This window comes from Cibotium barometz, chromosome 10, assembly GCF_041138505.1.
Source record: "Cibotium barometz isolate CiBa-2024 chromosome 10, ASM4113850v1, whole genome shotgun sequence".
Lineage (NCBI taxonomy): Eukaryota > Viridiplantae > Streptophyta > Polypodiopsida > Cyatheales > Cibotiaceae > Cibotium > Cibotium barometz.
Genome location: NC_141055.1, coordinates 40416182 through 40429624, shown reverse-complemented (window position 1 = coordinate 40429624; position 13443 = coordinate 40416182). Strand labels below are relative to the sequence as shown.

The 13443-nt window shown below is 42.7% G+C and overlaps 1 protein-coding gene across 1 annotated transcript; it reads right to left on the bottom strand.

The window, feature by feature from the left end:
- Nucleotides 1-1667: 1667 nt before the first annotated feature.
- On the bottom strand, nucleotides 1668-6368 carry LOC147634898 (LRR receptor-like serine/threonine-protein kinase RPK2). The gene has a single exon (XM_086804130.1). It carries the CDS (start codon nucleotides 5725-5727, stop codon nucleotides 2029-2031), a length of 3699 nt encoding a protein of 1232 aa, XP_086660256.1. The 5' UTR covers nucleotides 5728-6368; the 3' UTR covers nucleotides 1668-2028.
- Between the last annotated feature and the right edge of the window lie 7075 nt (nucleotides 6369-13443).

Sequence of the window (13443 nt, the reverse complement as noted above, 5' to 3'; positions counted from 1 at the left end):
ACCTGCAGTCCTTCACCCCTTTGCTTTAGCAACTCCTTGGCTTGTCTAGCCCTTGTATGCTTGAGCTCTTGGTGAAATCTAAGATGAAACAATGGGATTGTGGACTCCTCTATTTATACTACTCCAGGATGAGCAGTTGGCCAACTACACTGCAGTCGGCCAGTTCCCTTTTCTACCCACGACTGTAAATCAGCATTAAATGCTGGAAAAATCACATAAAAAGCTGCGCATCATTCCCAAGATGGCTGGGCATCCTGCGCCTGATTCTAGATGGGCTAGGCACTGATTTTGCAAGTACCCTGAGGCTGGGCAGCCTATATGGGCTACCCCACACCTTCCCTACAGCACAATAATTGCTTCATGGACTATTGACTACCACTGGCATGCCCCTGGGGCTGTCCTACAGCTCGTCCATGGCTGGTGGGTTCAGCCAGGGCCTTCCTGGCCCTCATGGGGGTGGTTTCACACCATCCCCATGCCCACACTAAGACTTGGGGTAGCCCTATGGGCTGGCCCCTTGTTCTAAAAGAAAACCCTAACTAACTACACAGTGATCTGGCATCCGGTACCATACCAGATACACAGAATCACTGACATCATTTCAGAGGGAGACTCACAACGCGGACTGGCACTGTTTCATGTGCTGGATAGTGCACACCTGACCTTGGACTCCTGTGCAGGACAATGCACACCTGACCTCGGACGACTGAGATGGATCCCTAGCTGACTCGTCCCGGACTGGGCTCACATGGGACCTGTTTACCATCCCAGGTCCAACACCTTCTGTACAGATATGTCTACGTGGCATCCAAGTACGGGATGCACGTGACAGACTGTGACCAAGAATCCAAATGTTGTAGCAAGGGGGTCAGAGGCGGGATCAAAGCCGTGCTACCAGCCGTGCACAATGCAACAGGGCTCATTTGAAGCATGCCATCGAAGCTGCTGGAGTGTCGAACTCCACATGGTAGTGGCTGCGCCCAAGGGTATGAATATCTATGATCTTGCCCGGCTTGCCAAGGAGGCTGGCCTGGAGCAAGTCTCAAAGCTGGTTGCGCGCTGCGCGGCTACCCACAATCTTGCATACAAGTGTTGAGGCTTCGAGGGAGGCTACTGTTGATGCCAGGAGCTGGAAGTCCGCTTCAGAGAAAAGGCAAGGGGTGGCGACCTCAGTCGGGGATGATGGAGCAGCTGCCATGGAGTCCTCCAAAAGGGGTGACATCCAAAGGGAGCCGACACTCGCCAAAAGAACAACAGCCCGAGCGCCGAAACCTGCTGAGAAGGAACCCAGAGAAAAGGGGGACAATGGACAAAAGAATGAGGGTGGCAATGGCTGCAGGGGGAAAGGAGGGGAAAGCAGCAGAAGGGGGCAGAGAAGAGCGCAGGAGGCAGTAACGGGGAAGGGCTCCCAGCCGGGAGAGGAGGCAGCAGAGGGATGCACGAGTGGGGAGGCAGTGAGGCGGGGGCGCGAGGAGGATGGAGAAGGCGGGCAGGGTGTGCACAGGAGGATGGAGGCGGGGGCCAGCGCAAAGGCAGAGAGCGGCAGCGCGAGGGCTGGGGCAAGCAGCAGGAGAATGCATGGAGTGCAGCAGGGGGCATGCTGAAGGAGGCAAGGGGGGAGGCAAAGGCTCAGGAGGGCAGGTGCGTGCAGGGGGGGGGAGCTCCAGCTCATTTTTGAAATCTCCCATGAATAAAAAACTTGTATTTCAGCTCTACAAATTTGGCCCAAAGATTGAAAGAGGCCTCAGCAGTGATCAATGCAAGCAACCCTTTCGGCTGGCTGGGATCACTGCTAGACTCAAAGCATAGTAAGTTTTAACATTCCATCACAACCTAGCAGAGAATGAGCTCAGCATCACAGCATACAGATGCTTGGGGTGAAAACGTTGTGATGTGCCCCTATGGATTGCAAACATAGTCCAGCTAGGAAAGGACAGATGGGCAAGATATCCCATTAGTGCCTCTGAGATGATATACAGCCTAGAAAGGCTACATCTGGAATATCCAGAAAAGTGGAGATCCTTGAAATTACCATGTTGTTTTCAGGACATCAACAGCTTGCCTCATTGTTGGCCGGACTGAAAGAGAAACCATAGTACATTTGACAGCAAGCTTCAACACGTTCAGCAGCTCAGAGTGTGGCCCTTGCTCCCACAATCCAGGAGCAAAAATCTCTGCTGGCTTACCCTTTTGATAAAGTTGGCATGCCCATGCAACAATGTTAAAGCCATGGCCATAGTCTGAAAAGTAAGGATCGAGCGCTTTCTTTCCAGAGAGAAGCTCCAAGAGCACTACGCCATAGCTGTAGACATCTGCCTTATCTGAAAGGCGGCATGTCATAGCATACTCAGGAGCAACATATCCAAATGTCCCAGCTACATCTGTTGTTGCATGAGTTTCAGATGCGTTCAGAAGTCTTGCCAGCCCAAAGTCTGAAAGGAATGCATTCAGATTATTGTCCAGTAGAACATTGCTTGGCTTGATATCACGGTGAAGCACTCTTGGAGTGCATTCATCATGGAGGTAAGCTAATGCCTGGGCGATATCAAGGGCAATTTTGTATCTTACTCTCCAGTTGACAAATCCTCTCCTTGCATCATGTATCAAACTCTCCAAATTGCCTCCTGGCAAATAATTGTATATGAGGAACATCTGAGATTCACTTGCATGATATCCTATGAGAGTAACCAGATTCGGATGCTGTACCCTTCCCAGAGTGCGTATCTCTGCCTCAAATTGCTGTGCGCCCTGAAACCTTCCTAGAGAGAGCCTTTTGACAGCCACCAGCAATCCAGGCATAAGCTCAGCCTTGTAGGTAGCCCCAAAGCCCCCATTACCAATGAGATTGTTCACACTGAAGTTTCCTGTGGCTGCGACAACATTGTCATATGTCAATTGGAAGCTAAAGCTTCGAAATGTGACCAGTTGCTTCCTTCCTGACCGATATCCATTCTGGACAGGCATTTCTTGCTTTGTATACTGGAACAAGAGGACAAGGATGATAAGAACAGAAGCTATGGCACAACCTGATGTTATGGCTGCAATTACGATTGAATTCGGGTGATGACTCTTCTTTACCACAATGTGGCTAGCATAAGGCAAAGGTTCATCAGACACCTGGTTTGAAGGAGCAGGGGCAGAGACAGAACATGACGTGAGGAATTGATTGCCTACAGTGCGCACATTGGTGCATGAAGATTCCATACTTCCAATTTGCGGCACTGAACCCGACAAATTATTAAATGCCACATCCATCATTGACAGATACTTAAGATTTGTGAAGTTTGTTGGGATCATCCCAGACAGATGGTTGTTGCTGAGCAGAAGCTCCTTCAGTTTACTAAGGTTTGCCAGGTCCCCTGGAATGCCACCTGTCAACGTGTTGTTAGATAGATCTAGTATCAGGAGTGAGGTCAACCTTCCAAAGCCTTCTGGGATTCTCCCCGTCAGATTGTTATCAGCAAGCACAAAATACTGCAGCTCTTGTAGCTGACCAACTTCAGATGGAAGTTCACCACTCAAGCTGTTCATCCTCAAGTCAAGGTAAACCATATGCTTCACTTTCCCCAGTCCACCTGGAATAATCCCAGCTAACCGGTTGGCAGCAGCTTCGAACTGTCTGAGAGAGAGACAATTCACCATGGCATCTGCAGGAAGTGCTCCTGACAGTTTGTTCCTGCTCACCTTCAGGCTCAAGGTCTCAAATTTCTGGCAAGACTCAAAGAGACTGCTTGAAAGTGCACCTGTGAGCTCGTTGCCAGAGACAAAGAATCCATACGCTGGAGCTTTCGCCATCAAGACTTCCCCAAGTTTCAGACTAGGAAGGGAACCCGTAAAATTGTTCTCACTCATGTCGTGAACCACGGGCATCCCCTGATTTAAAAACCAACCTGGCAGTCTACTTGTTACAACACCACAATACAAGCTGGAGAAGTAGGGATGTATTGCCCTTATGGCAAAGCTCAGATCATCTGATAGCAAAGGCACAGGATTAGAGAAGAGTGGGCCTAACAATTCAGCCCTTGGGCAGCTGCCTACAGACCTATCAGGCAGCGGGCCTGTAAGAGAATTCCCACTTACATTGAACGTAACCATGCAATGAACAGTAAATGTTTGTGGCAAGTTACCTACCAACTTGTTAGCACTCAAGTCCAGGTATATCAATCTTTTACACTGAGCCAGTCCTTCGGGAACAGTTCCAATGATTGAGTTTCCTGCAAGGTTAAGAACTTCAAGGCTTTGACAGCTGCCCCAGTCAGAAGGTAAAACACTGCCCAATGCTGCCCCAGGAGCCCACAAAAGCTGCAAGTTGGGAAGCATCATTAGTGCCGTTGGAATGGTAGAAAAATAGTTGAACTCGCCCTTCTGATAGCCACTAGTCCCATCCTCTGATGTACCCATAGAAGATTGACAGTGGCAAGCTTGCCTATCCACATTGTTTGTGAGCACAATAAGAGAAAGTTGTGAGCAGTTAGCTAGCTGAAATGAAATGTCGCCACCCAGGCCATTGCGAGAAACATCAAGCACCTGCAGCTTTTGCAGTTGACCAATCTCAGCAGGAATCGGCCCTGATAGAAGGTTCGAGGACACTACAAGTGATTGCAAGCGAGAACAGCTCCCAAACCCTGGCGGGATGCCACCAGTCAGAAAGTTGTCTTCCAGATGGACATGTTCCAGATTGTGGCAGCTCTTTGTCATCTCCAATGGGATTGTGCCAACAAACTTATTGAAAGAAAGTGCAACCACTTGTAAATCTGGCAGGCTTCCAAGAAACATGGGTATCCTTCCTGATAGCATGTTTCCAGCCAAGTTAAAAACCTTAAGTTTCCGGCAACCTGAGATCTCCTGTGGCACATCGCCTTCTAAGAAGTTATAAGCCACATTCAGAGTCTTCAATTCTGAGAGATGTCCAAGTCCTGCAGGTATAGAGCCTGAAAACCGATTCCCTCGTAAATCAATCAATTCAAGAAATCTCAATGCAGAAATCTCCTTCGGAATCTCTCCAGAAAATGAATTAAATGGCAAAGACATAACCCTCAACTGTGATAAGCTGCCAATAGCTGGGGAAAGGATGCCTGTAAGCCTGCATGGTGCCGTACTGTTGCCATCTGACAAACCAGAAGAATTTTGGGAAGCCTGTTTTTGGCACCTTGCTGGATCGAATTTATACACTGACTCTTGGCACGAAAGCACACTACACGCTGAAACCATATTGCAGGCTCTGAAGGACCCATAGACATCTGCATTGCTGCTAATGGAATCATCCGTCCTACCGCACAAACCCCTGCTTGTGATGTTGAGAGAGACCACTCGTGCATCAGCATCACAACCTACCCCTTTCCATGTACATGGGTCTGTACCATCTTTCCAGTCAGAAAGAAGCCCGAGGGGTTCCACCACGATAGATGCTCTGATGGTAAGGAGAGCGACTCCATCAGCTGATAGAGAAATTGCACAAACAGACTGCCATAGAAACCAAGATGTATGTATCAGAAAGCAGAATAGGCGAGAAAATGCCTTGTGTCGTGATCTTGAGCATCTTCCAGACACTGCATACATTCTCAGGAGATGAAATGGCTGAATGCTGTGATGCCCGAAATCATGTGCACATGACCAAAAATCCCAATATCCCATTCCAGAATCCTGACAGTAAAGGGGTCTTTGCATAGCTTTGTTGTCATGTGCATAAGAACAAAACTTGAGGTTCTTAGAGAGTTTTAATGTCATGTACACATGAACAAACCCTAAATTCCAAAATCCTTACTGCATTAGGATTTTTCTGAGCCTTAGTGTCAAGTAATAATAAAACCCTACTTCCTTGACTGTTGAAATGTTCCTGACTCATGAACAAAACCCTAACATCCAATTCCAGGATCGTGGCTTTGAGCTTTTGTCTTATGTGAGCCGCAACAAAACCCTGATACTTTAGCAGCTACACCCTAACATTTCATCTCTGGTACCCTTCAATGCACAAGCCTCATGAGAACGAATCAAGGCCTTGAATTCGCAGAAGGGGAAAGTGTTCGATTGTAGCGAGAAGGCTCTGATTTTTCTATAGCCAGAAGTATCCAATTCTACATAAATAGAAAGCTTCGATTTCGTTCGCCATCTCCGAGCTGGAATTGGATGCCCTCCTCTTTACATTCTGATGGAGGCCCCTGGTCACAGAATCTGGCAAATTAGCCCAGCGCAAATAAGCAAGAAACAGCTAGATCAGACAATGGGAAGAAGAGGGAAAGGCAGTGGACCACTACATCAGAGCGCGGATGGAAAGGGGAAAGGCATTTTTGGCAGAGAGAAAAGCATTTTTGCCTGTGGACATTTGGGCGATAAAAAATGAACTAACGTATGACTGTGGTTAATCAGGTATCCTTGGACTGCCCGTATGACTGTAGTTAATAAGAAATGCATTAATTTATTCAAGTCAGCAAAACCAATGTACTCGTTAATTTTCTTTTATAAAAGGTACCTTACTGAACCTTAAAGATTCCTGCACAAAAAATCCCCTAAATCAATAATTTCTAAATTGGGTGTAACAAATATTTCTTGCTAATTTTGAACCTTATCTACACCCACATCAAAGTAACTAATTCCACAATGACATCCTCATGGATACACCACATCTATTCAATTACTCACAGGTTTTCCCCCCTACCATGTGTTACTCTCTCTAGCATCTCCCCTTTAGCCACGTGGAAGGGGTGTACAAAGGGCCAGACTCTGCAAAAAACAAAAGAAGCAAATTGAAGAGAGGGCAGCATAGGGAATACATCTTGGGGAGTGAACTAGCCAATATACCAACCAACTCTTATTGTGATGATGACTTATGTTTTTTTTAGATTTATTTCTCTCTTTCCCTCTCTCTCTCTCTCTCTCTCTCTCTCTCTCTCTCTCTCGGGGGTTATTGTTATTGTGTTCATGTGCATGAGTGCTTCCATGCCACCGAATGGAGGTCGAGGGGAGATCAAACCCAGGTTCTCGGCAAGATGAGAGCCCTCACAAATATATTTATATATACAAACACACACACGCATATTATAAATATTAATATAAATCAATATAAAAATAAAAAATAATAGTATATCATTTAGATGATCATTTAATACTTAATATATAGATTTAATTTTAAATATTCAATGTTAGTTTAAATATTTAAGTTTAGTAATTAATATTTAAATTCATATTAAATATTAATACTAAATATCAACATGAATATTAATATTAAATTTTTTAATATTTATGTATATATCATATATTGTACAAACATATATATATATATTCTATTATACACAGGTTTTCCCCTTGCCACGTGTCACTCTCCTCTAATCTCCATCTCCTCTCCTCCTCCTCTAGCCATGTGGCAAGGGTGTACAAAGGGACAAACGATGTAAAGAACAGGAAGCAAATTGAAGAGAGGACAGCATTCAGAATGAAGCAAATGCCCCTACACATCTTGTGGAGTGAACTAGCCAATATACCATCCATCTCTTATTGTGATGATGACTTATGTTATATATATATATATATATATATATATATAACATAAGTCATCATCACAATAAGAGATGGTCTGTTTCCATTTCCCTCCCTCTCCCACCTCTCTCTCTCTCATCCCGCTCTCTCCCCCCCTCTCTTTACGACCCTCCCTCTGTCTCCTCCCCCTCTCTATGTCCCTCTCTCTCTCCCTCCATGCCACCCCAAGGGGGAATTGAACCTGAGTTCTACCTAGCAAGACGAGAGCCCTCACTAACTCGCATATATATTTATATATACAAAGACACACATGCATATTATAAATATTAATATAAATTAATATAAAAATAAAAAATAATAGTATATCATTTAAATGATCATTTAATACTTAATGTATAGATTTAATATTCAATATTCAATGTTAGTTTAAATAATTAATCTTAGTAAATAATAGTAAAATTCATAATAATTATACTAAATATTAATACTAAATATCAATATCAATATTAATATATAATTATATATTAGTGAATTTAAAAATTTACATTAAATATACGCTATGTGTGTGTGCATGTTTGTGTGTGTACACAGTGCACACACACACACACACACACACACACACACACACACATATAGTGTAATGAAGTACAATATATATATAACTAAGATTTTAAAATTTACTTATAATATATGATATAGAAGTATATATATATAATGTACAAACATGCATGTATGTGTGTGTGTATATATATATATACATGTGTGTGTGTGTGTGTGTGTGTGTGTGTGTGTGTGTGTGGGTGTGTGTACACATGTACAAACATACATGTATATATATATTTATTTATTTATATATTTATATATTTATATATTCAAGTATGCACAGGTTTTCCCCCCTGTCATGTGTTACTCTCTCTAGCATCTCCTCTCCTCTCCTCCTCCTCTAGCCACGTGACGGGTGTGTACAAAGGTGCAAATTGTGTAAGAAAAAGAAACAAATTGAAGAGAGGGAAGCATTGGGAATTGAGAAAATGTCCTTACACATCTTGGGGAGTGAACTAGCCAACATACCATCCACCTCTTATTGTGATTATGACTTATGTTTTTCTCTCTCTCTCTCTCTCTCTTTCTCCTTCCCCCCTCTCCTCCCACTCTCTCTGCCCCTTTCTTTACCTCCCTCCCTCTCTCCCCTCCCCCTCTCTATGTCCCTCTCTCTCTCTCTCTCTCTCTCTCTCTGTGTTTGTATGTGTGGGTGCTTCCAAGGGGGGGATCGAACCCGGGTTCTACTCGACAGGACGAGAGACCCTCATCAACTCGCATATATATATTGATATATACAAACACACACACTCATATTATAAATATCAATATAAATGATAAATAGTAATAGTATATCATTTAAATGATGATTTAATACTTAATTAATAGCTAGTGTTAGTTTAAATATTTAATCTTAGTAATAAATATTAATATTCATAATAATTATATTAGATATTAATATGAATATTAGCATTAGAATTTATATATTTTATATATTTATATTTGTGTATATATCATATATTATAATAAAAGTGAATTTTAAAATTTATTTTAAGTCTATGATGTGTGTGTGTGTGTGTGTGTGTGTGTGTGTGTGTACACACACAAACACATATATAGTGCAATGGAAATATAATATAAATATATGTGTGTGTGTGTGTGTACACACACAAACACATATATAGTGCAATGGAAGTACAATACACAAACACACACACACACACATATATAGTGCAATGGAAATATAATATAAATATATAAATGCCTATATATAAATACTCTATATATATATATATATATATATATATATATATATATATATATATATATATAACTAAAACTTTAAATTATGCTTCTATTACAATATATGATATAGAGATATATATATATTCTATTAAGCATAGGTTTCTCCCCTTCTACGTGTCAATAGTGTACACCAGGGGGCAATTATGCAGCAGCCCAATAGTAGAGAGGGAAAAGAGGGGGCACGTGGCATGTGGCATGTGGCATGTGGGTTGAGAGACTAGTAAGCTTAGATTTTAAAGGCTTAATACACATGTGCATACACATGCACTTGCATGCATATATACATGCACACATACACACACAAATATGCACACACGTACACACACAAATATGCACACTCACACGTGCACACACACAACCATGAGTATGCATGCACACAACGAACACAGATGCGCATGCACACACGCGCATATACATGCTCGCACACATAAGTGCACATGCACATATACGTATGCATGCACAAGGAATATGCATGTGCGTGTGTGTGTGTAGTACTATTGAGCATTCAAGAAAGTCAAGGCCAACAAGAAGAGGCTAAGAAGGATTAGAAAGAGGAAGAGGAGGATGAACAAGAGGACAAGGAAGGTGAAGAAGAGGAAGACCTACGAGAGAAAGTGGAAGATCTGCATCTACCCAATAGTAGTTGTTGCTGGTTGGAAGTATGTTTACCTCCTCGACATCGAAGAATTATTTGAGTTGAGGGAAGATGAAGCTCTTACTACAGTGGCCAATATCCTTACAGCCTCACCACCCATCGACTATGAGATGAGATACCACCAAAGGACAATAAAGCCTTGCTACCCTATATCAATGAATTTATGATGACATTGCAAATAGAATGAGCCAAGTGGCTTTCTATTTCAACAAGCAAAGCCCCTTATGTCTGCAAAGGGTACTGAAATTCAAGGCTCCATCAACCTACTTCAAGAAAGCCTTGTCAAGGGGGATGATGGTAGTCTAATAAGCCATTTATTTTAGTTATAGCATTCTTTTCTTTTTTCCTCGATAAGCTCTTTGTTATTTTGGTTTCTAAATTGTTTTATTTGTTGGCTCACACAGAATGGAGAGCTGGACTCACATACACACACACACAATGCTTAAAGACAAGAACACAAGGGTGTAGAGTGTAAGAGAGAATGGTAAAGCTCAATAGAGAGAGATAAACTCTTTGTTATTTTGGTTTCTAAATTTTTTTATTTGTTAGATGACACAGAATGGAGAGCTAGACTCACACACACAATGCTTGAAGACAAGAACACAAGGGTGTAGAGAGAATGGCAAGCTCAATGGAGAGAGATAAAATCTCTCTACAATATAAAGAGAAAGTACAAATGAGCAAGCAACCCTAAATTGTGAATGAGGTTTCTTATATACTAGCTAACCGTAAGGCGCTTGTTTGCACCTAGATGGCCATGGGAAAAAGCCTAGAGGGACAAAAGTGCCCTTGGCATAAGCGCATCACCTCATAGTGTAGTACTACCAAATATCTAACAAACCCCCTGTAGTACAAATGTGAGGTTTACAGAGATAGTAGATCATTCTCGGAAAGAGAAGAGACCTAAAGCATTGTAGAAGGCCTCAAACTTTTCATGTATAGATCGGATTGATCGCTCTTGCATATGGAGTCTCTCTTTGACATAGTGATAGTGCACTTCAATGTGCTTGGACCTGTTTTCTGCTGGGTCATGTTGGCATGTCGATAGAAGATGTTGAAGTGGGAGAAGTGCCTCTTCCTTTTCCCCTCGAAGATGGTGACATCAACAAGTTAAGTCAAACCAAAGGCTAGATCATTGTGTGGCCAGCCAGAGATTGCGTAAATGTTATTTTATTTCTCTCCACCTTTCCAATTATGCTCTTTTTTAGTGGTTTTTTTTAGAGCAATTTTTCTTGTATATGTCGATGTGTTTAGATTGTTCAAACACATCAAAGGAAACCCCACATCCAAAGCGTGCAAAACACGTAAAGAGCACACCTACCAGACAAGCAAGCAAGAAGTGACTAGTACGAAGAAGAAGAAAAAAGTGCAAGAGGAAGATGATGATGATTGGAGTCCTCCTTGAAGGAATCCAAGTCAAGTTGCTAGATCTTTGAACAAAGGTGCTTCTTCAAAATCCATTAAAGAAACTAAGGAAGGAGGAGAGGTGGATGAGAGAATTGAAAAAGAAGGCAAGAATGAAGAGGATTTTATGGTGACTCATGCAACTCGCTTGCGACGATTAGAACTCCTACAAGATAGTCTTAACAGAGTCAATGTAATTGTTATCCACTTTTTATCAAATCTTACATAAGGTATTTTTTGGATTATAAAGCATACATGTGTGTGTACATTGCAGGTGGTAAAATCCACTCCTTTTCCACATGTTCCCTTTAGACTTTTGCCTAATCCCTCTATACGAAGAGTGCAGTTTAGGTACAAGAAGATGGCAAGGAAATTCTATATGAATGGCTATGTTTTCGATATATACAGGTTCATTTGCTCTATCTGCTTACCCATAATCATGCTAGAGAAGTGACTCAAGATGATGTTATTGCATGGGATGACATCTAGCGAATGATTGAAACATGAGGAGTTCGAGAATATGATCAAAGGAATGAAGTGAGAATTCATGAGCAACAAGATATTGTATGTTGTTGAGATATCGAGCTCGTCTAGTGAGGCGGTGGACACTGATGACCCGCCTGGGGGATAGGCCCCACACTTACACCACTGGCATGGTTGGTGAGATTATGGGTGAGATGCGGCCAATGGGATGACAGACTGTGTGACAGCCATTCTAGAGACTGGCATAGTTATAGCGCTAGCTCATTTAGTTGGGTTCACACTATAGAGAACTCGTGTATGTATTGGTTGAGTACCTTTCATATTGTGTGTACTCTTATCTTGTATATGGTGTGTTGAGTGTTGAGTGAACAAGAAGAAGATTTCCAGCCTCTCACCTTGTGTGTTCTCTATTAGGGTTTTGTGAGTGTGTGTGTGCTTGCAAGAGCTCAAGCTCTCTTCCCCCCTGCATCTTTTCATGGTATCAGAGCCAAGTTCGTGCTAAGGGCTGAGCTGCAAGCAAGAGAACCACAGGAAGCGGTACGAGGGTAAGAGCTTCAACTACTCTTCCCTATTTGTGTTGGTGACCCTTGTCGGGAGCTCTACGGGAGGCACCGGCAAACGATCTCTGATTGAGGAGCTTTCTTCATGGGAGTAAAGCTATAGGGAAACTATACTGTCCTATAGGCCAAAAACGTTTTTCGGGCGCGTCTGGACCTCCGTTTTTCAAAAAGCAGGCGATTTTGAGCACTGCGGGTAAGTCATCGATTCTCTGTAGAACTCTATTTTAAGAACTGCAGGAAGACAGATTGACTGTGCAGACACTGTGGGTGCTGCAAAGAGGTCAACAGCTGCCATTGGGTGTATGTATGCACATTGAAGTCACTGGTTGTGACATTTGAGAGTACTTCAGTACCGCTGCAGAAAATACAATAGTTTGTGCAGGACAAACCAGAGTGCTATTTCTGGTAAAATTGTGTGTCTGGCAAGATGTCAAATGATGGCATAACCCAGATTGTGGCTGAGAAGCTTGATAAGAATAACTTCCATGCTTGGAGGTTCAGGTTGACGAATTTCCTGATGGGAAAGGGCTATTGGGGCTACATAGAAGGTGAGCATGAAGCTGCAAATGTGAAAGAGTTTAAAGACTAGAACCAAGGAGCCAGGAAAGTTATGTATTGGCTCTCCATTAGTATACAAGACACCATGATTAGGCACATTCAGGATGCCAAGTCCCCCAAGGAGGCGTGGGACACCTTGGTTAAACTCTATGAAACAAATACCAAGGCACGCAAGATACAGTTGAAGAACGAACTTCATACTGTGGAGAAAAAGAGCATGTCTGTGAATGACTATGCATTGAAGATAAAGGGCATTGTGGAATCCCTTGCATCTATTGGTGTGTCAGTAGATGATGATGATAAGGTGGAAGTCTGTCTACGTGGTCTCGGGCCACAATACAAGGCGTTCTGGATCCGAAAGTTGAAAAATGTGTGTTTATTGGATATTCCCTTGAGCAAAAGGGATACAGGTGTTATAACCCTACTACACGTGAGTTGAGGGTAAGCAGGGATGTTGTCTTTGAT